At 33.6% G+C, this 24,856-nt stretch overlaps 1 protein-coding gene across 4 annotated transcripts in view; it reads left to right on the forward strand.

Annotated features, from left to right (window-relative positions):
- The first annotated feature begins 7,344 nt into the window (after positions 1–7,344).
- The window catches only part of FTSH12 (FTSH protease 12), a 74,911-nt gene continuing 57,399 nt past the window's right edge, over positions 7,345–24,856 (forward strand). For 3 of the 4 annotated variants that reach the window (XM_088213437.1, XM_088213439.1, XM_088213440.1), the window contains exons 1-3: positions 7,345–7,868; positions 10,353–10,537; positions 17,158–17,396. In XM_088213437.1, coding sequence (XP_088069563.1) covers positions 7,521–7,868; positions 10,353–10,537; positions 17,158–17,396 — 772 coding nt within the window. In that variant the 5' untranslated portion in view covers positions 7,345–7,520. The remainder of the gene's footprint in view (positions 7,869–10,352; positions 10,538–17,157; positions 17,397–24,856) is intronic. The other variant, XM_088213438.1, reaches the window with a different exon arrangement.

Consider the following 24,856-nt stretch of genomic DNA (forward strand, 5'->3'; position numbering starts at 1 on the left):
CCCGAGTCTAGTGTGTTTATCGGTTAACTGTTATTTGGCATGTTTTACAGTTTTAAATGGATATTGATGCTGTATGTTGTCTGTTTGGCATAAATTATCGTTTTGCTTGTTTGTATGTGATTGATAATGCTGACTGAGGGAAAAGGAGAATGAAAGATTATGTAAATGGAAATTGTATAGTGTGTTCAGCCTGACTAGATATCCTGGGAGATGGTGGACGGACCGGGTCCGTAGGGAATCCTACCGGGATTGTGGTCTCCCATACCGGACGGGGTATGGAGATCTTATGTGTTTTGGCGCCCATACCGGACGGGGTATGGGGACGGCCCGTTTCACCCTCATACCGGACGGGGTAATGAGGTCTATGGTTTGGCGCCCATACCGGACGGGGTATGGGGACGGCCCGTTTCACCCTCATACCGGACGGGGTAATGAGGTATATGGTTTGGCGCCCATACCGGACGGGGTATGGGGACGACCCTGGAATATGATTTCAAGTGTTAAGGGTTAACGGGTAACGGGACTCCTATGGATCCCCATGGATACTAGTGGGCTGGTAAATAAGGAAAATATGTTGTGTAACGATTGAATTACGAAAAGCTTGATAGGTATTATGTTATACAATTTATATATATGGTTTCATGATGATGATGATGTTATTGCTTTCGTATATTATTTTATGAATTTCACCGAGATAAGTGAATGGTAAAGGTTTTATTATTAATAAAAGGATTTGTTGTAAATTATGCTCCATTGGTCTTTTTGTGTTTTCTACCCACCTTTACCTCCGTGACGGTGAGATATCGTGATGTCTTTACTGGGATAGTGTAGCTCATTCCTTATTTAATCATTTCATATCAAGAGGACATCGTTCCCGAGCCGGTTCCGCAGGAGGACAACGAAGGGGATGCCTAAAGACTCCATAGTCATATTCGTAGCTTTGACTTTCAAGTTTCTCCTTTAGGTAGTTTGATCTGTTATATTTTGTGAGCATGTTTTTTGTTTTAGTGTAAGGGATGTTAATCAAATTTTGACTTCACTTCCGCATTTGATATTTTTAATACAAATTCCATTTTAAATTTCCGGGGCTGCTACAAGTAGAGCCAGAACCAGTTAGTTCACATTTGTTCTGATTCCCTATTTATTTTCATGTACCGCCTAAATTATTTACTATTACATTATTTATGTTTAAATTGATAGTTTTTATAGTCTTCTCATTTATCTAGGTTATTTGGTCCCTTCTTACATTATTTATCTAGTTATTTGATTATTCGGTTATTAGTTATGATAAGTTAAATCGCTTGCTTAAATGTCATTTTATTGATATGTGAATATACAATGAGATATTGGTATTGTGTGGTTGGTTATTATATTGATATAAATCTGTATGTGAACAGCTTATTAGGTACCCGAGAAAGGCCAGACGAGCCCAGTATATAGGGAACTCTACCGTGAACGTTACCTTAGTCGGACGAAGCTGGAAAATTCGTTACTAAAAAGGTTTGAGATGTATGATTCACCCTCATACCGGAAGGGGTATTGAGGCGATGGAATGTTTAACACCCATTACTAAACAAGATATGGGAACGACTGATTAATTATTTAAATTGAATATCGAGCTCATGGGTCAGCGAGACACCCTTATAAATTCCTAGGGGTACCAATAAATAGGTAAAAAAGGAAAGTTATCGTCTCTTATTCTCTTATATGTGAAAATAAAAAGTCTATGAATATGAGTCTTCATAAATTGTCTTTGAAAAACTCGTTATGGTAAGTATTAAACAAACATCTTCAAGTTTAAATGTATTTAAATAAAGTAAGGGCTCTATTAGTTTTTTTTTTATTTTTACCAATATTCAGTTTTTCATATCTGTGATTAGTGTGATATTTTTATTGGGTTAGTGTAGTTCACATTTTAATTAACTATTTCATATCAAGAGGACCAGATCCAGATCCTGATCAATAAGCGGGTTGTGGGTAGTTCACTACTCGGAATCCCTTCAAGTGCTAATGAAAGTTGTCCTAGGATGTTTAGTTATTCGTTTTTTATTTTATTTCTTTAATTTTTGTTTGTCTTTTAGAAATGACATTTCCGTAATCCTATTGGGCATTCTAAATTATTGTGTATGGAATGTAAACCCTGACTCTATAAATCGCTTCCGCATTTAATTTTTGAATTTATTTTCATTTAAGTTCCGGGCCGTTACAAGGGACATTCTTATAACCCTATTGAGCATTCTAATTTACTGTGTAAGAAATATAAATCCTAACTTTATTATTCACTTCCGTATTTAGATAATAAATCCTTTTCTTTTAGCTTCGAGCTTTTACACAAAGATCCATGTTTTACAACAAGTCTTATTCACATATAATTCAAGAAAGTTCATTAAAGAAAAAAAAAAGTTAGAAGCTGAAATCAACTAGAAGTCCAAAACCCAAAGAGGCGAGTGAATTCGTCTATAGAGATGACTTTTATTTTTAATTAATTATCTGTTGTTTTCTTATTCCTATTCAATTTAGGATTAGATTAATTTAATTATTTAAATTAATTCTATGATAAGAATTAGAATCTTTTATTATTTAAATATGTTATTTTCTAATTAATTCATAGAGTTTGGATAAGAATCCTAAGTCCTATTCCAAATAGAAGTAGTAATTAAAAGTCTATATAAAGGATTTAGCTCAAGCATTGTAAACAACAACAATTTGAGAATTAATAAATTAAAGCTTTGAGTTTTTCTTTAAATTAGCTTTGTGCTAATTTTTCTCTTTAAGTTCTTCAAAGCTATGAGAGCTTTCCAAAGTTTTGATTGAGCTAAGGAGTTGGGATCGACTTATCGAGTGAGTCAGTGGCGTCTTTCTTTTTCTCGTTTTTATTTTTTTAGTTTTTATTTTTGCATTCTTTTAGAGATTGTAGATTCAATTAGAGGAGAAATTTTATTAAACAGTTAAGTTTTGATATTGCATGCATTGGATTGAGATTCTGGGAGTCAAAATGATCTTTTCAATACCCTCCCATGTCACTTTCATGTCTATAAATATTAGTTATAAATCATACCAAAGATATATAATCTTTTGAAAATGAATCTCAAATAAATTTCTTTTGTTTATCCTAAGATATATACTGTTTCTTTTCCATCTCTATATTCTCTCTCTCTAAAGACTCTTCTCTCTCTCTCTCTCTCTCTCAAACTCTCTTCTTTTCTCTTCCCCCGACACAATCTCTCTCTCAAACTCTTATTCTCTCTCTCCCCGATACCCTATCTTTTCTCTTTCCAGAAATCTTCTTTTCTTTTCTGAAATTCCAATTACGTCTTATAGTTTTATTTAATTTCAAACTCTGCCTTTAATATGTTAATTATACAAAATTACTCTAAAAATCATTCAAATTTTAATATTTTTTCTAAATTAAGGTTCCGGTGAATTATATGTCAAAGTCGGGTCTTGATACCAACCACTTATCTTGATGCTCCAACTAAATTCGCTTGAGTCCCACCATGAGTCCACTCTCCTAAGTGTCCTTAATCTTGTTGTCAAATATGAGAAATATGTTCTCATTCTCTAACAAAATTGCGTTTTGTTACGGCAATTTAAATTACCCGAGTTTACATGGGCCTTTTTGTGTCAAACATTTCTACCCTGTTTAAGTTGGATAAGAAGCAGAATTATAAATAATGATTTCCTCGTAGCGTGAGACGGTGGGTCATGCATGTTTATAATATATTTCATTTTTATCTGTCTAAATTGATCAATATACAAATTTTTCTAACATTATATTAATTGTCACGTGACAAAAAAAAATTTAAATCGGATTAATAAAAAATTATAACATGTCGATAAATTTAATACATGACATCTAAATTAATTGTGAATAATTAATACTAAAGGTATATTAAATTAAAATATTTTTAAAATAAATAGACTGATTTAATAAAAATTAAGTCAAAAAATAAAATTAAAAAAATAAATAATAGGTACAAAATTATGATGTTAGCTGAGAGTAAATAAAGGTAAATTTTTTGAATAATAGAAAATAGATGTTATATTAGAAATTGTGTTTTAGGTTTTTTTTATTATTACTAGTCTTCCTTGTGAATACTTTTTGTTTGTTTAAATATAGTTATATTAAAATATATTTAATTTAATATGTTATTTTATTTTAAAACATGATTAAAAGATTATTACAATGTATTTAATTTAATTTATTATTTTGTTTCAAAATGTAATTATTTAAAGCGGTTATTTTTTAATAATTTAAATAATTACTCGTTATTTTATATAATTTGTTATATTAACTTTAAAGAAAATTAATTATTTTATATAATTCGTTTAATCACGTAAATATTCGAAAATAGCTAATACAGATAAATGAATAAATATTTGAATTAATTTTATAAACATACATGCATATATTAAGTTAAAATTTTATTTTTTTATTATCTAACCTCATGCCTAATACCAAAATTAAGGCTATACATATAATATAAAATCAAGAATTTATTACAATAATACCCTTGATATATAACACTTAAATCCCCTTCTTATACTCTAAATAACTTGGTCCAGCACTCCTCCCTCTTAAAGCTTCAAATGTTTCTTAATTCAAAAATGTACCCCATTTATATGTTTTTATTCCAAATAATGTTATAAAACATTAAATAAAAGTTAAAGTTAAAATAAAAAAGTATTAAATGATAATAAAAATAAAATACCATGTAAAAACAAAAAAGTTATATATTTAATCTAATTAACGTATTCATTAACTTAATTAATTATATACATTATAATTCACAACACTTTAGCAAACTAAGTGATAATTATCAAAGTGAACTCCATAGAACACATAATTTGGACAAATGATTCATCATATTCATCTAAAAATTATCTCTCTATATTTCAATTAGCTTAATATATCATCTATATATATCCAAGATTGAAGCAAACAAAATTATAATGTAGTCATCATCTTGAATATATATTCTACTCATGAAAGGTTAAAAATAAGTTATATTAATAAATAATGTTATAAGATAATAAAAACACCGTAAATACTTAGAATATAATATATTTCTAGCATGAATATTAGCTCTTTTCTTCAATGTCTGCTTCCTTTTTAGTTATTTGGGCTAGTCATAATCTAAGGACTTATATAAATTACAAATAACAAAATAAAGTTAATTAGTCTTTATATATTTATTAAAATTAAGTTACTAAGTAACGAATAAATAATGGGCTTATTACCTTGATTTTCAACTTCAAATTATTTGACAACCATTTTTGAAAGCACATCAATACTTCTAATGTGTTTGCATGAAGTCTAGTGCACTCTGGGCTAACCACTCAATCATTAGTGCTTAAGGCATACTCACACGCAGGCATTAGCGAATAACATAAATATATTGCAATCAATTGTATAATAGAAAATTGAGCTTCATTTAACTTTACCAATTTAAAATATTAAAACTTTGAATTTTTTAGTAACATTTCTTATTCCAAGTAACAATTTGATTTTGATTTCACACTTGCACCTTGACAAATTATTTAACATATTTATCATAATTGCTTAAAAGATTCAATTGCAAATGATCAATAGAACTTGCTATATTAGTAGAAGACCCCATAATCAACTTCTCCAACACTCAAACTGCTTTCACGAGATTCACGACTAACTTTTGATTCGCACTCACGTATTAAGTAAAAATAAAATCTGTGAACTTTTTGAATTTTCTTATTAATAAAATTTTATCACGAATTAAAGAAAAGTAATAATGCAACAAAACTAACTTGAACCTAAGGTCTAAAACAGCATTCCCGTGTATTGTGCCATGAATGACATTCTAATGCTTTTTATATTTTTCGAACATTATTGTTGTTAGTTCTTTTATCATTTTATTTGAACTCAAAAGTCATCGAGATAAAGTCATTATAATCTCACACACTTTTGAAAATAAAAATTAGTGGTAATATATTTATTTTTATAAACAACTTGATCACAATATAGAAACTTTCAAGTATGGACAAATAATTTCAGCTAATTTACATTCATCCTCATTATGCAAAATGTTCTAACTTTGTTCATATTGTTGGAATCCATAAAATACTTCCTTATAGGCTAATGCAGTGCTAAGCATCAAGTAAGTAGAATTTCACATAGTTTTATAATCAAGAGATAATTATTTTCTACATAAAATATTTAATTATCAAGCTGCTATTTAAAATTTTTATTTTTTTATGACGTTATTCAATATGAAGCACTTTTATTAATTTTACTAATCCCCTCCTTAATGACATTTAAACCATCACTGACTATCGAATTTAATAGATGATATAATCTCACATATAGAAAAATCTATCACAAAAAATAAGAGAACTTTTATGAATTGTTTTTTATAAAAATATCAAACACGACATTTTTAGTGGAACAATTATCAAACATAATTATATATATATATATGTTACAATCAATGTTTCAGTCCAATAATAGTTTAACTAAAATTTCAATGGTTATGGAGATCATTTGTTTTCTTGGAGGTTTTGTTATAGGAGTGTCTCTTCCTTTGCTCTCTTGTTCTTGCTCTTGGAAAGGAAACTTAGTGAAGGATAAAACTTGCTCTTGCTTTGATGATTTCCTTTAATTTTTGGTTGCTTTTGAGAACTCTTTTTACATGTTGATATAGACCTCTATTTATAGGAATTATAAGTGGTTGGACTTTAAAAAATTGTACAATAAATTGAATGGTGTTCGTATCTTCTTGAACCCACTATTTAATTAAAATTTTATAAAAATTAAATTTATTAACATAATTAGGCTTGATCCACCTATGTGAATTGGGCCCGATTAAATAATAAATTTGTCTTATTAATTAATTAATTATTATTTAATTAATATTTTTATTAACTAATTAAATAATATATTTAGAGAAATTTATAATATTTTGATCTCTATACTATTATATGTACTATCACATTGATTATATTTTTGTATTTTAAAGATTTTGAATATTACTTAACTTTTATTTTTATATTTTAAAAATTTAAATAAATAAATATATTTAAATTAATTAAAAAAGATTTAAACGCTTATTAATTGTGTAATATGATAAACATACCAACACGCTAATTCTAGTTTCATATTTAAAAATTATTATTTTTTTAAAAAATTCACGCATAAAATTTTCAATTATATTTTTATATTCTACTATATTTTTTAATGTATAATAAACGAGTTAAATTGTATTTTTGTTTGTAATTTATTTAAAATTAAATATAATTAATTAAAAAAGTACTAGTTTTTAAAAGAATAAAATATAAAATTTAATTTTCCTAATTACAAAAGATACAGAATTAGCTGTTAGATTTTCTTGCCGGAGACTATAAGCAGCGGGGAATTCAGATAAACCTCCAAAACCCTCAAAATAGGCTACGAACTGCTTGGATGTTGAGTGACAGTCAACAGTCACAGAATCTCCGCATGTTGCAGTAGATTCCCGAGTAAAATACTCAAGTTGTATACACCAGAAATGGACATTGTTGTTTCATCCAGACCACCACCATTTATTTTCTCTTCAACCTCGCTCAGACGAAAACCTCTTGCTTTCACTCCTTATCAGTTACCCTTAAGGCGCAGACGTGGAAATGCCCCCAAAAAAATCATCTTTAGAATTCATTCTTCTGCAAATCAAGGTGGAGTTGATGGGTTTTCTTGGCCGAGCTTGGCTGCGTCTTTTCGACATGGCGTGGAACGGTTCTGGTTGAAACTCCGCGAGTCTGTGAAGAAGGAAACTGGTTTTGACTTGGAGGAGGCTAACGTGAAGGTGGATAAGTCTATGCAAGAGTTTGTGAATTGGAATCGTTGGGAGCGTTGGAAGGTAAGATTTCCTATGCACTTCGAGACTGTTGGGTTCATTTTATGTTTGGTTGCATGTCAAGTGTAGGGAAAGGAGGAGATAAAAAATAAAAGCTTCTATTCTTTAGTTCAGTTTGATTGGGAATCCTAATTCTGTGAAGTGACAATAACAGTACAATTATGACAGAAATTTGAATGAAGATAATATTTTGATTTCAAATCAATTTCATGTCTAAGTTTTTTGTAATGATGAGAACATAAATTTATGATTGTGGGTGAAGTTGATTTAATTATATACTAAACGGAAAAATTATAATTAACTATATATAAGAAGTAAGTAGGACATAGGAATTGAATGAGAATAGAATAAGTTTGAACCAAAAGCATTATTCTAATTTTTAAAACATGTAAGGATTCCAGTTTCATCAATGTAGGTTTTTTTTTTTTTTTTTTTTGAATAAACAAACATAATGTTGTGGTATGAATATATTCCAAGTCAAAATACTGGATTTCATCATATCAGATTGACCACTATGAATCAGCTCATGGAGTTTGCTTAAGTAGGCTTGACAGTGCTAAGGAGTGAAAATTCATGTCAAATGCATGGTTTTTTTGAGCACTTGCATAAGTTTTGCATGATGGACTAAGGAGACCAAACAAGAGAAATAAAATTGATGAAAGTGGCAAATTTTGGCATTTAGTGTAGTCAATATCTAGAAGAATGTGTTCTGGAAACTTCAAGTTCCTATAAAAATTAAGGTGTTTGTATGTATTGCATCTCTTAACAGGCTCAACATAAATGAGCTGTTGCAAATGTATAAAGCTGAATTGTGCTCTTTAACCCAATCTTTCTTGTACGAAGTTGTGGTGAGACACACCGTCGTGTTTTCTTGTAGTGTGATATGGCATGGCAATTTTGGACAAGGTTGTTTGCCACTTGTGGAGTGTTTCTTGAGTTACACTCTCTAGGGCTTTGGAGTGGGGAAGGGAGCATGACCTCTTTGATGAGGAGCAATGATTTTGCTAGAGAGGAACCATAGAGTTTTTGAAGATCGCTTTTCATTAGGTGTAGATATATGAGATATATGACTTTTTTGGCATCTCTCTTGGCCAAGGCTCATGGGAATCTTTTTGACATCACATTCTCCATATTACATGGAAACTAGGGGCTATAATTTTTGAACCTTTGTGGATTTGCATGTACGCTTGTTGCGTGCATGGTTTTCATGCCATATATATTTTTTTGATAGAGAAGAAGCTTTATTAATCGGAGAGGGGAAAGAATAACAAAATCAAAGGATGAGACATCCTCTTAAAAAAATCACAATGCCAGAAAAGTACAAAAATCGACTCCATCCTATGGGATGTCTTATTCTTTTTTCTTTTAGACAATTTGGAGGACGTTTTATTCTTTATTTTGTAATTATATCTTTCTAATCTTAATAATACTTCTTTTTCTATGAAAAAGTATATCTAGAAGAATGTATTGGGGATGACATGGAAGAATGTCTTGTGAAGCAATTGTTTGGTGAAGTCCAAAACTCAAATAAAATCTTCCAATTGTCTAGTAAATTTTTATGAAAAGATACTATTGAGAAGGAAAGAGAGTATAAAGAATGGGGATAAGGTATCCTCACACAAAAGGAAACAAAAACAAGGGAGAAACTAAAATTAAAGGTGGCTGATTTTAGTATAAGACCGCCTTCCCAGTTCCTTTACAAAATAGATAAAAGGCAACCATTTAATTGTTGGACTCATTTCCTCGTTGTAGGAGGATGTGGTGATGAGAAGTCCTTTTTGTCTAATTTACTTCTCGCTGCTAAAAGCTTTCTTCGCATAAATCATTTATCCTATTACTCTTAAAATTTGACACTTGTGTGATGTGTTCTTTAACACAAGAGGCAAATAACCATCGGCCAATTCATCATGGGGTGGCTTTACAACTTTGAAATAACAATATTGCACTGTTTGGGGAGTCTTGTATTTTTCCTATTCTTGATGTGATTTTCTTATCCTATTTGAGGGATTCTATGAAGAATATGGAGCATTGAGTGTCATGGAAGAGTGCCATTGTTGTTGAGTGTTAAGCTTTGGTGCTGGAACATGGTGCCATTATCTTTAATTATCATGTTAAACTTGCATATTTTATTTTTGAATTAGAATGATTTGCATGGCTTTTTTTGAGTTAGTTTTTCTTTGGGGTTCTTTTGTCAATTATGCAAAGCAATTGGAAGTTTATTTTACATATTCATTTGTCCTTTTTTTGATCTTCTGCATATGGTCTTTATTTATAGAGGCAACATATGCTCTCCCTTTGTACTTCTATTTTTATTTTGATAATATTTCTTTTTCTATCAAGAAAAAAATAGAGAAATACATGGTAAAATATAGATTTTTTTTTCTCTTGACCTTTGTGTTTGGTAGTAATATTACATGTCTTTCTTAATAACTCAATATAGACATTCGCTTGTCACCTAATTCATGATACAACTCTTAATATTATCAGGATATCAAGAATTGGGAACCCAAACGAATTGGCGTCTTGGTTCTTTATGCTTTTGTTGTGATATTTTGTTGTCGAAGAGTTTATGTTGCAGCTCGAGCTCCTCAATTAGCTCGAGAAAGAAAAGAATTAACAGAGGCTTATATGGAGGCATTGATACCTGAGCCCTCTCCAAGTAATATTAGAAAGTAAATGTTCTTTTTACCTTTTGCAATTGTTATATGCCAAATTCAAAGTTTAATTTGGTGGATAATGTCCTTTCAATATAATTATATGAAATTATTTGGTGGAAATGCTCGTGCTAGTTTTGAAATATTTTTTCTTCATTTCTTTTCATATGAAAAAAACTGTTAACAGTAATTTGATGTGTATTCTATTAGATATTACATCTCTATATATGCAGTTCTTCTCGGACAAAAAAGAAAATAAAAAATTAATTACAATTAATTATAAAAGGGAGTAATTTATACTTATACCCTGTAACTTAATTTATTTCCTCTTTAACATAACTTACTTCCTCTTTAACACTTTTCAAGCTTTAGAGTAAATGGTGTCTATTCCCAACTTACCAATAAGAGTTTGAAATGCTTGATTGCTTACGTCTTTAGTTAATACATCTGCTAGTTGAGTATTGGTGGGTATCTATGGAGTGTATATTAGACTGCTGTCGAGTTTTTCTTTGATAAAATATCTGTTGATCTTAATGTTTTTGGTCCAATCGTGTTGCATAAGATTGTGAACAATGCTTATGACCTACTTGTTATCATAATATAACCACATAGGATTTTTTCACTTAATTCTAAGATATTCCGAAATTCTTTTTATCCATGATGGTTTACATAGTCCTTGTACTATTGCATGAAACTCTGATTCTGCATTTGATCTTTATTTCATAAGATGATTAGGTTGCTTTCAAGGAAGGTACAGTAGCATGTAGTAGATCTTCTGTCGATAATTGACTCTGTGTAATCTGTATCAGTATAGACTTGTAGAAGCAATTTTTTATTCTTCTTGAATATAATTCCTATGTTTGGTGATCCTTTGAAGTATTGCAGTATTTTAATAAGCTGCTTGTAAGTGTACTTTTAGATTGTGCATAAATTGACTTATAATATTTATTGCATAAACGATGTTTGGTCTCATGTAGGATATGTAGATTAATCTCTCAACTAATTTTCTGATACATTTCCTTGTTAGACTGACGTATCTTATCTACCTAGAGTTTGTGATTAGGATCAGTAAGATTGCTAATTGGTTTGCATGCTAGCTTGCCGGTGTCCTTTAACAGATCATGAATATATTTTTGTTGAGAAATAAAAATTTTAAATTTAGAGCAAACAATTACAATTCTCAAAAAATTCTTTAACTTGCCTAGTTCTTTAATTTCGACGTGGTATACGAAAGAAAGAAGGATGATGAGATGTCGATAAGTGAAAACAGGAAAGGATTCAGAATTTCAATCTTGTTGGAGGAAGGTGACGTGAATTGGTTGATGGACTCTCTGGAGGATTTTTACTGGAGGAAGGGTGGGAGAATGTGGGGTAAAAATAGATTAGAGGAAAACCACAAATTGTGGTTTGCCTTAGGAAGAAACAAAAGTCGGTGTTTCTTGGTATTGACGGAAGAGAAAGGCAAGTCGGTCAAACTCTCTTCATTCCAGAAGGGATCGAAGTCGCTAGATGGCGGAATTTGATGCACGTGGTGCTTGAGCTGGTGGAGAGACCAATAGCGAATCTAGACACACCAAAACTAGAGGAAGCGGCGGTGGCTGATTAGGAGGAAGGGAAAAAGGAGATTATGCAAAAGAAAATTGCTTCAGATGCCCTCATCGTTAAGGGGAAATATGGTATGAAGTTGAGAAGTCGTATGTTGTACAGTGTTACACAGAGAAGTTGAGGGGAGTCAGGTTGAGAAGACGAGATCTGGTACAGAGTCGGGTCGGATGGTTTTTGAATTTCAAATTGGGAAAAAATGGGGCAAGGGTTTGTTTGATCAGAAGCAAGATTGGGTAGTCGTTTTGATCTAAGGGAGTCGGATAGGCTAGAGAAAACACGAAATAGGGGTAGAAGTAGAAATGAGCCAAGCATGGGCCGGAAGTACACTTGGGGATAGAAAGGCAAATGGGTTGACATACCTAGACCGAGTAGGATGCCCAAAAGAAGGAAGAGCCCAAGGATCAAATGGGTCTGGAGGCCCGTGGTGAAAAGCCCGGCCCAGATCCTTGACCCAATATCGCAAGAACACTCCAAGGTGTATGTGATGAACGAAGAAGGAGAAGCAACTGAAAGAAAGAAGAAGAGGAAAGAGAAACTGATGCGAATGTGTCAGAAACGGAGGTAATGAATGTGGTTGACGTTGCTGAGGATGCACAGTCTGAGCAGAAGGAAGAGGAGTTTCGGGTGGTTCGTGCGACGGAGGTACCGGAAGAGAGAGAAAGGAGGAATGGTGAGATGGCTAAAGACAAAGAAGGGAGAAGAAGGATGAAATGGCCATAGTGGTGAGAGGGGATGACCAAAAGTAGTTGGTGGTGAGAGAGGAGAGTGACTTCTGACTAGTTGGAAGATTAGATGTATCAGTTGTATCAATTGTTTGTAGAGATTGAAAGGAGAAGAAAGGAAAAAAAGATAGGAGAAGAACCAATGATAATAGAAAAAAGGAAGCAAGGGAAACTAGGCATAAGGGAGTTAGAAAGATTGGAAAATATCAATTAATTATGATAGTAGGGGGAGGAGGGACAAGAAAAGTGGAGGGAGCTGGAAAAATATTTAAAAATGTAAATGTCAACAAAATCATTTCATGGAATGTTAGAGGAAGTAATGTAGGAAGAAAAGACAAACAATTAAGGGATATTTGAATGGATGGAGGCCAGATATAGTATGTTTACAAGAAACAAAGATGGAAGATGTGAATGAGAGGGTCATCCAGAGTTTGTGGAGAGTAAAAAAAGTAGGATGCATTAAGTTACCTGTTATTGTATCAACCAATGGTATTATTGTTATACGGAGGAAGGAGAAAATTCAAATGTGGAGAGTGCTTGGCGGATGAGATCACCGTATCCTGTTTAATGAAAAATAGCAAGGGTGGGGAGGAGTGGGTTTTTACTAGTGTCTACTGTAGATGCAATTACAATGAAAAGGAGGCATTGTGGAGGGAGTAAGGGAAGAGTAAGAGGAAGTGGGGAGGGAGGTGGATTGTGGACAAGGATTTTTAATATGGTTTTGAGGAGAGGGGAAAGAACCAGCGAGACTATTTCCAGAGTCTTGGTTGAGGAATTCAAGATCACCTTGGAAAATCTAGACCTGGTGGATTTGCCTCTGACTGGAGGAAAGTGGACATGGACTAATCAGCGTAGCTGTCTGCTGTGATCCTAGAAGGCTCAAATTTAATTCCAATGATGCAATTCCGCACCAAGGAGGTATTCTTTGGTAATCAGGATTTCCGCAGGATAATTACACTCGAGTTTACAGCTATACGAGAAGGAAGACATGCAGCACGCACAAGCAAGCGCATAGATGATGCGCATGCATGCCACACGACACGCGGACACAGACCTGCACGCGCAACCCATGATGGACTCCGGTTAAGACTTTAGATGAAGCTAGCAGGATCGAACTTGAGAAGGAATTTTCTAAAAATGAAATACTTAAGGGTTGTAAGGATTGCAATGGGGAGAAAGCCCCATGGTAAGATGATTTTAATATGAATTTTCTTCAAGAGTTTTGGCCTATTATTAATTAAGATCTAATCGATGTATTTAATGAATTCCACAAGGTTGAGACTTTCGTGAAATCGTTGAACTCCACTTTCTTAATGCGTATAACAAAAGTTGAAGGAGGTAACACAATAATGAGTGCAGATCTATCAGTTTAGTGGGATATATTTATAAGTTAATTGCGAAGGTTTTGGCTAGAGAATGACCGAGGTATTGGGTCAGGTTATTGGTGAGAGTTAACATGCTTTTGTGGAAGGGAGATTGATCTTGGATACTGTTATGGTGACTTCTGAAATGGTGGATGATTTGATCAGTAATACCTCTTAGGGGCCCTTTGTAAGCTTGACATGAAAAAACTTATGATCATGTAAGTTAGGACTTTGTTTATTATATGCTGGGTAGGCTTGGTTTTGGGTAAATATGGAGGAGATTGATACTCATATGTATTACTTCACCTTTATTCGCTGTGATGGTGAAAGGTTTGTCCTCTTTTTTCAAGTCTCTTTGAGTTTGAGACAAGGCGACCTACTATCCTCATTGTTGTTCATTATTGTTATGGAGATTCTGCATAAGTTAATCGAGAAGGTAAAGGAAGTTGGTTCGCTGAGAGGCATTCAGATTGGGAGAGATGCTAATCAAGATTAAGATATCACACCTTTTAGTTGTTGATGATATTTTGATATTCAGTCATGCTGAGTTGGGGATACTGTTGAATTTGAGATGTATTCTGCTATGCTTTCAAGCAGTAACTGGGTTGAAATTAACCTTTCTAAATCTGAGATGGTGGTCTTTGGTGTCAACAAAGATGATGATAGTTTTGTTGGGGTTCTGGGTTATAAATTAGCTAAGTTGCCCATAATATATCTTAGATTCCTTTAGGCTCTAAATACAAAGATGAGAGTCTATGGGAGCCAGTTATTGGTAAATTTGAGAAAAGATTGGCAGGTTGGAAGAAAACTTTTTCGTTCAAAGGGGGTAGACTCACTCTTATTAAAAATCTCAAACCTTCCCATTTATTACTTGTATGTCTTAACTATCCTCATGAGGGTTGGAAAGAGGTTGGAGTCAGGTCGGAGCCATTTCCTATGGGGTGATATGAAGGGAAGTAGGAGGTGGGTATTATTTAGTGAAGTGAGGTGAAGTTACCTTTTGAGAGAGGGGATCTGGGGGTGAGATTTTTAATTGAGATGAATATAACACTTCAAGAAAAATGGATTCGGAGGTATCTAAGGTGAATATCTTTTGGAAGAGGGTGGTGGATGTTCGGTGGGGTTCAGGTGGAGGAGAGGGGGGTCTTGTCCAAAAATTTGGGAAGACCATATGGAAGGGCTATGGAAGAGCATTTGGGATAGGAGGCAGCTATTTCATGATTGTGTGTCCTGGAAGGTGGATAGAGGGGATAAGGTTCTCTTTTGGCGTGATAATTGGTTGGGCGAGGGTCGCCTGAAGGATCGATTCCCACAGATCTTTGCCATTGCTCAATTAAAGGACTTGTTGTGATGGACACGACTGAGGGTGATAACTCCAGAAGGGAGTGGATGGTTAGTGTGACAAAAAATCTGAATGACTGGGAGGTTGAAAAATATGAAGCATTACTTCAGCTCCTGGCCAATGTTCAACTGAATCCAAATGGTGATTAGCTTGTGTGGAAACTGAGCAAGAATGAATCTTTCACAATGAGATCTTTGTGTAATTATTTGACCACTAGAGAGAATGCAGAGGGGGGAGAGCATCTTTTTCTGACAAGCAAGTATGGAAGACTAAAGCACCACATAGAATTGTTTTTTTCTTTTTGGCGTGGGAAGCAGGTAGAGAATGTATTTTGACAATTGATAAACTGATGAGAAGAGGCAGAACCTGGCTGAATAGATGCTACTTGTGCAAGAATGTAGCAGAATCTTATAACCACATACTGCTTTGGTGCCCAGGTGGTATATAGTTTATGGTCTATGGTGTATAGTTTGCTAGGGATTTTTTGGGTTATTGCAGAGTTGGTTAAGGATGAGATATGAGCTTGTGAAAGCTTATGTAAAAAGAAAAAAAAATGTTGAACTCATTCATTTTATTATTTTTTGGGCAATCTAGAAAGAGAGAAATAGTAGGTTTTTTTATGGGATGGAAAAAGAAATTTATAAATTAAGGGATAAGTGGTTTCATTATTTTGGGTCTCTTTGGATAGGGCATGACATTTATGGGATGTAAGATTTTGGGTATATAGTTGATACCTTGACTAATATGTAAATATTTTGTACATGTGCAGTACCCCCTTGGTACCTTTGATTCTTTAATATAATTTTACCTTTTACATTAAAAAAAAGAATCATGAAGGATACTTTTTTTGTTGAAGAGGAAATAATTATATTTTTTGTAAACTATGTGAGGATGACAGTAGGTCTTTTCTTGAGGTTGTGGCATGGGTGTCCCATCCGTGATTTAAAAGCTAATTACAAAGAGAGACCTCTTAAGGAGGATGAAATTAAGACAGCTGTTTAGGAGTTCGCTGATGAAAAAGCCCAAGCCCAAATGATTTCTCGATTGCTTTTTTTTCCCCCCTGGTTTGAAAGAAACAACTCAAAAATTTTTAATCAGCAATTCTGTTCTGTTATTAATGTGTGGGACAAGATTGTGTTCTTAGCTTGTCTTTGGACTAAAGTGCAAGATTGTCAGGGGAATTCCTCTTTCTATGTTTAAGAGTGATTTTGTTATTATATTATATTGATTCCTTACGTTTTTCTTTTTGTTTTTCCTATTTTGGCATGTTTTCCTTTTTTCTTTACTGGATAATAGGTTGTCTTCCTATAGAATGTATTCCTTTTTTCTTTATCTAATATATCTAGTTTTCTATAAAAAAAGTTGATGAGTTATCAATCGATTATTTAGTATTTAGCATTAAAAAATATGTGGAATATTCTGCTGAGCATATATGATAGAAGAGATATACGGTGGATATAAAACGTTAAAAGTTCTTTCGTATAAAATCCAGGCACAGAAGATGCACTATTAGAAAATGTATTCTTTTTCACTTGGATTTTGCTTTCTAGGAAATTTGTTTTGATTTGATATTTCAGAGTGCATTGACTTTATGAAGAATGACAGGTTCAAGAAGAGTATATGGAGGAAGACAACCCCCAAGGGCCTGAAGTTGAAGAAATTTGTTGAAGGACCTGATGGAACACTTATTCATGATAGTTCTTATGTTGGAGAAAATGCATGGGACGATGATCCAGAGCCTCTCGAGGAAAATATGAAGCAAATTATAGATAAGGATGCAAAACTAGATTTTGAAGAAAAGAAGGAACTTGGTGAAGAGTTGGGCATTTCAGGTTTATATGCATGTAGATGTCGTTGATTTGAGCTTTGTATTTGCCTTATGTTCATTCAACATTCTCAAAATACTTCTGTTTCTTGCTTGTTAGAGGTAGGAACACTTTTTACATAGTTTATTAGGAAATAGTAGAGAATTTTCTTTTATCCAGAAAAACAATAAAATATTTTCCTTGCCGTCTCTTCCTATGTGGTTAACTAGAAAAACAGCTTGTGATCATCAAGGGCAACCTTTCATTTGTGCTAGACAATTGGGACAAGATATAAATATTTTCACAAAATACACTTTACAAATTTCAAGACTCTCCTCACTAACCTTTGAACAATTGGCAAAAGTTTCTGTAATCTCTTTGAATACTGTATGGAGTAGAGACAACAGCTTTACAGAGATGTAATTGCTTTCTTGTAAAGGGGTAGTTATAGTTATGTCTATTTATGAGAGAAGAGCCTTGCATAAAGATTGAATAGACTTCAGGAAGTGCTTGAACGTGTCCATAATGAATCCCTTACAATCAAGATTCAACATCACTAGTCACAGCCACATCTTGCAACCCTTTAATGAATTAAGATTTCCTAGACATGTGATTACCTAGTGCTATCATTTAAGATTTCCAGTGTAGAAACAGTCAACTCAAGAATCTTATTCATCTATGTACCATCATAAGAAATATGGTGAATTATTTCAGTTTGTTCACATATGCAATAAGAAAATTCAAGTTGTACATAAATATTTGAGTAGTTGAGAAGTAGATCATCTAACTGCGGGTTTTAGTAATAGACAGAGTGTTTCCCTAAGGGATTTGGTTGGTTCTTGGCATGATAAACAATATTTTACTTGGTCGAGAGTGCGTAGAAGTTCAATAGTTAAATGAGGAGGATGTACAAGCATAGAACCCTGCACATCTTTTTTTTACCATTGTGATATGCATCAAAGTTGTGGACCAAGATCATTGATCTATTTGGTCTACTGATGGCGCAAGCAATTATAGGATTTCATTTAGCGTTGGAGTATTTTTAGTTTATTATTTAAGAATCTTATTAGAGTTAGGAGTTTATTTTATTAGTATCGTTTTCTTTTTGTATTAGGATTAGTATTTTTAATTTTTTTTTTTGAAACAAAGGACTAGTATTCTTAATTATATTAGATTACTATTTCTCAATGTAATTCTATGTAGGAAAAGGTACTAAAAAATTATTATAAAACAACTTTATAATTTCATTTATTAATCATTCAAATATTCAATAATAATTTTTTGAGAATTTCATAATTAATTGTGTGATTCAATCAACCTTTAGATGTGATGTGTAAGAAACCTAGATATGATATCTAATTTTTTTCCCCAATTTCTTAGGAGGCAAATGAACCCTAATTTGTACCACATCAATTTGGTATTAGAGTTAAAAGTATCATACACCCATATTCTCAAAATACTACATTTAAAACAGTCCTAAATCCATCTAAAAAAAAATAAAAAATCCTAGAACAACCGCCAGCACCATTCACTAATCACTTGCTGGAGGTGGTGATGGCAGTGTCGACACTGCCATCACCACCAGCTACAGAAAGGCCCAATCAACAGATCCCTGAAGCCCCGTTGCAAAGCTCCACCAGAAACTGCCACACTTGCTGGCAGAAGCTCCCAATAGCCGCTGCCTTTGAAATTTTCAACTGCGAAGAAACTTAAAACTCCCTGGGAGGAACTCTGGAATAAATTATGATGTATGAGCAGGTTCTGCACAATGAGCTTTACCTCGGGAAAAAATCAATTCCCAATACAAGTGGCAACAAAATAGTTTGCTTCAGATGTGGGAGGCCAGACCATATGGGTTATCAATGCTCTAAGAAAAATGACTTGTGTGTTGGAATGGAGGAAGATGAAGTAGATAACAGAGTAGATAGAGAGGGTGATGTTTCCCTTGATGATGATGACTTAACTGATGATGACTGTTGAGTGGATCCTTTCCTTGTGTCTATTGTTTGCTGTATTCTTGGAACACCTAAAGTTGAGGAAGAAGATTGTCGTCGTATTACCAAAACCCTTGTTATTTGTGGACCAAAAGGCAAAAAGTTCATTATTGACAGGGGGGAGTTGCATGAATGTAGTAGCGGCTTCAACCATAGAGCACATCTCAATCTTCCAACAAAATGACATCTACAACCATGCAAGGTAGCATGGATTGATGACACAACAATTCCTGTAACTCAACAATGTCTTGTCTTTCTCCAATGTGATAAGTATAAAGATAATCATATGTGATATTGTTCGCATGCAAGTAATTCATATTATCCTTGGTCGCCCTTCGGTATATGATCACAATGTACACCATAAGGGAAGGAAAAATAAATATTCCTTTTCCATGGGAAAAAGAGACTTCTCTTAGAATCCATAAACACAAAAGATATCAGAAAATTCAAAGCCAAGAAGATTAAAAAAATTGCAACAGTTGATAAAAAGAAACAATTCCATTTTTGTCAAGGAGGCAGTTTGAAGTCGAAAGTAAAGAATGAAAATTTGTTTATGTTATAGATAGTCGTGAGGTAAAGGAACAAATACTTTGTTCAAAAAAACACTACGACCAGAAGTGACTAGTGTATTGTCTGACTATTCTAATATTGCTTCACTAGACCTGCCAAATGAACTTCCTCAACCTCATTGCATTCAACATGCGATTGACTTACTTATGGGATCTCAATTGCCTAACTTATCATCATATCATACGAATCCAAGTGAATGTGCTAAGCTTAAGCGACAAGTTGATGAATTACTGTATAAAGGTATGATAAGAAAGTTTAAGCTCATGAGCTATGCTGACATTATTCACACCCAAAAAAGATAGGACCTGGAGCATGGGTGTTGATAGTCGTGTAATCGACAAGATTACCATCAAGAATAGATTTTTCATACCTCGTCTTAATGATATGTTACATCTCATGTTAGGCTTGAAATACATTTCCAAGATAGAGTTAAGAGCTGAGATCACCAAATCCACATATGAATAGGGGATGAATGGAGAACAACATTCAAAGTAATAGATGGCTTGTATAAGTGGTTAGTCATCTCATTTGGACTGTCTAATTTCCTAAGTACCTTTTTGCGCTACATGAATCAAGTCTTCCAAGCTTTTAATGAGAGATTTTATGTTGTCTATTTTGATAATATTCTTATTGTCAGTAAATCTAAGGTAGAGCACATCTTTTATTTGCAACAAGTTATAAGAATGTCCCGGCAAGAGAATTTCTATATTAACATGAAAAAATGTGTATTTATGAGAATAAGTATTGTATTTTGGGATTTGTTGTCTCTTCCAAAGGATTAAAAGCTATCCAAGAATGGCCAACTCCCAAGATCTTACATGAAGCGCAAAGTTTCCATGGGTTGGCATCTTTTTACTGAAGTTTTATTGAAGATTGTAGTGCTATAATGACACTCATTCCGAACTGCACAAAGAATGGGAAATTTGCTTGGATTGAAATAGCTTTTAGAGCTTTTGAGATCATCAAGAAGAAATTGACAGAAGCACTAGTATTATGTCTTCTAGAGTTCTCCAAGATACTTGAAGTGACTTGTGATGCGTTTCAAGTAGGTAGTGGTAGCATACTTGTCAAGAAAGACATCAAATGTCTACTTTCAGAAGCCTAATGATGCAAAACATAGGTATACCACATACGACAAAAAATTTGTACCATCATCCAAGCTCTTAGACACTAGCGTTATTATCTATTCTCAAGAGGCTAAAACTTTATTATACATGCCAGATTCTATGATTTCAACTTGACGGAGTCGAGCCACCCTTCTTGGGCAGAGTAGATGGCACATAATCATGATAAGATTTTATTTATTGTGGGAGTATTTTTAGTTTATTATTTAAGAGTTTTACTAGAGTTAGGAGTTTATTTTTATTAGTATAATTTTTTATTTGTATTAGGATCAATATTCTTAATTTTATTAAATTATTGTTTCCTAGTTTAATTTTAATTAGGAAAAGTTACTTAGAAATTATTATAAATAGTTTTGTGATTTCATTTATTACTCATCTAAGTATTCAATAATAATTTTTTGATATTTTCTCATAATTTATTATGTGATTTAATCAGCCTTTATATATGATGTTTGAGAACCCTAGATGTGATATCTAGGTTTTTTTTCCAATTTCTTATTAGTAGACAAATTAACCCTAATTTGTTCAACATCATCTATATTGGATCATCCCCCATGGTAGAGGGCTTATGGGTTCATGTAATCGTGAAGTAGGGTTTTGGAAGGGAGCCAAGCTCCAATGGCAAGGGGTGATATTTGTAGGATTATGGGTGATTTGGCTGGAAAGGATCCGCGTAAGTTTTGATGACTATTATTCTTCTTTTCATGAGTTGTGGGATAGAGTTGCATTTCTTTGGATTATGGATCGAAAGTTATTAGAAATACTATTAGATAGCCAATCTAAGAGCTTCATTGAATCTAAGAACCTATTATTTTTGTATGTTAGAGTATTTTCATTCATGTATTTCTTTTCATTGTATCTGATCTAATTCTTTGAGGAGGATGTCTTGCTCTCTGCATTGTTTTTTTTTCTTTTTCTATAAAAAAGTAAAATAATTAAATAAAAGAAAACATAAATCCAAGGTATAATAACATAAATTAACAACAACCACGATAACAGGGTTAAAAAGAACTCCATTGAATGAGAGAAAATAAAATATTTTTATTCATAAGCAATGTGTTAAATAATAATTACTCACTCATGTATATATAGGGATTTTACATTGCTTAATATGACAAATTCTTAGATAGAAAAACAATAACAAAATAAAAATTTTAACTGACTCAGGAATAAAATGTTGAGCTTAATAAGTCTATTTTTAGCAGTTCCTTAAGCTAAATGTTCCTAGTTTTTTTTTTTTATAGAAAAAGAAGTCTTATTAAGAAAGGAAGAAAAGGAAGTACATAAAACTAAATATTCTTAATAATAGATAAAATTATAGTTAAATGAACATCTCATAAGAGTAAAACATATATATATTATAGGATATTCTTATTTTGCATCACTAGTTGCCCCTGAAAGTTGTGAACTCTTAGAGCTTGTTGTTCACTGGCAATAAAAGGCTTTTTGCCGTAAAGAATAAGTTTTTGATTTGTTGTTTGTTGAAATTGGTAGCAAGTTGTTGGTAAGGTTTATGGTTGTGGTTCATGTGAGGTCTATAGCTGCTGTTGGTGGATACAATGTCTAGTTGTTGAGGACAAGTAATAAGTTAATACCTGATTGAGCTCATTGATTTGCAATTTGTGGAACTTGCCAATCTTATTGTAATAATTTTTTTGAACTTACTGGTTTTATCGCAAGCATTTTGTGAATTCTGTCAAGCCACAAGGGTGCTAGTTTTGGTTTTTTCTTTTTTTTTTTTTCTAACAAACTTCAGCTTTTTTAACTTAGACTTGATGGGAAGTGTTAGAGAAATTGACTAAATCTTATATAGGTCTTCTGGGAGGGGGTACGACAGAAATTTTAACAATTGACAATGTAATGAAGAGTGCCAAAATCTTGGTGAACCAATGTTCTTGTGTCTAAATAAGCATTGAGGTGTGATAAAATCATACATGTCTTGTAACGGCTCTTTTTCTCTCTAAACTGTCTCTCTCTCTAAACTCTCTTGAAATACTTTGCTTGTAACGGCTATTTCTGGCCGATTTCGGCCGGATAGGCGGGGCTATTCTTATGAGCTCGCTTGGCAGACGATATCTCTACATTGAGAATAAAGCATTCGACTTGATCTGTGAAGGAAGAAACACAGAATGTTTGCGAGTCTGCGAAAATGGGAGAGGATTCAGAAGATTGGTATTTCTTGAATGAGACGAGTTTAGATGGTTCCTGGAAGGGCTTAACGAGTTTTGGTGGAGCAGAAAGCTGGGAACTTGGGTGAAACACCTGGTGAAGAACAACTATGAGCTGTGGCTTGCGCATGGAAGAACAGAAGAGGTGAGTTTCTTGCATTGACGGTCCAAAGCAATCGAAACACGAAGCGGATTGTCTTTCTGCCTGACGTCCAATGGAAAGGATGGTGGAAGCTGGTGGTGGCTGCGAACTCGCAAATAAACTGATTAAGCCGCCAAAAAGTGAACCACGAAACACAAAATCAAACTTCTCAGATCCTGCACCAAACGCAAGACACCCGGATTCCTCTTGAAACGTTACCATTAACTGTCCTCACTGTGCTTCTCCGATCCCATTCAATGTTGGATTCGGGAACTTTCAATCCTATGCGGCTGCTCTCCGATCTGTTGGGGGAAGGAGTTTTCGGGTAGGACAGATGATTCCGAATATGAAAACGGGCGGCTCTGACCTGGCTACTCACACTCGTAGAAAAGAGGGGCAGAAAAGGAATTTCAGACATAATATTAGGGTTAGTAATGATAGGCCAGTTGGAAAGGATAACCCAGTGTTACTGGGCTAAGAGAAAACAAAGAAATTCAAAAGAAGTGGGTTGTTAAAGAAGAGAAAGTTCACTTGGAAGGAAAAGGAAAAATGGCATGCTGATCCGTTTAGGAAGGAGGAAGATGCTTTAGGGCTGGGTCTTTCTGATGGTCCGGAGCAGGGCGTTTTCAACTCGACCCGAGGAGAACCCTTAGGTGCGAAATCAAGTCCCGACGCGTCTGTTTGCCCCGAACGGAGTATTGGTGGCTTGCATTTGAGTGACTGAACGAAGAAGGTGAAAAATGTATGTGATTTGGACGACGAAACCGGTAATGGGAGATTGGAGGAATGTGAAGATGATGACTTTCGGTCTGTTGCATCATCTAAAGAAGAGGTAAGTGTTGATGATGGTTTTTTCAGTTCTAAATCCCATGGCAACTATTTTCTGGATAAGAATATGTAGATGGTGTTGGTTGAAGAGGAAGGTCAAGCTTTAGTTACTTTCCCTAATCCAGAAATTGAGGAGATTCTGAAGTTAAGTTTAGAAGGGGTTAATGCGGTGGATGGAGTTGAAGACGGCTGCTCTACTTGGGTATTGCAGAACATTCAGAAATTCAGAAAAACTATGGAAATTTCTCTTGAAGGTGTGGAATCTATTTCTCTGCTATTTTTATCTAAATTGGAAAAAAAGGAAATTGCTGGCAAAAAAGAAGGGTCAATCCGATTTAAAAGAGAAGAAAAAACAAGGTAGTTATATTTCTAGAGAGCTTAAAAGATTAGAATCCTCTATCAACTATGATCGTAAAAGGAAGGAGGATAGGATGAGTGAGGAATTGGAGTTGTTACGTCAATGATTGGAAATATTGTCTCTTGGAATGTTAGGGGCATAAACAACCAATGTAAGAGGCTTTTCCTTAGAGGTTGTTTTCGAAAATAGAATCCTTCAGTCGTCTGTTTACAGGAAACCAAAATTGATAATTACATCGAGAAAGTGATCAAGGGGCATTGGGGCATCAAAAATTTGAGATGACATGGCATTCCTGCAAAGGGTTCGGCAAGTGGC

The sequence above is a fragment of the Carica papaya genome, chromosome 2 (genome assembly GCF_054855325.1).
Source record: "Carica papaya isolate Zhongbai chromosome 2, ASM5485532v1, whole genome shotgun sequence".
In the NCBI taxonomy this organism is placed as follows: domain Eukaryota; kingdom Viridiplantae; phylum Streptophyta; class Magnoliopsida; order Brassicales; family Caricaceae; genus Carica; species Carica papaya.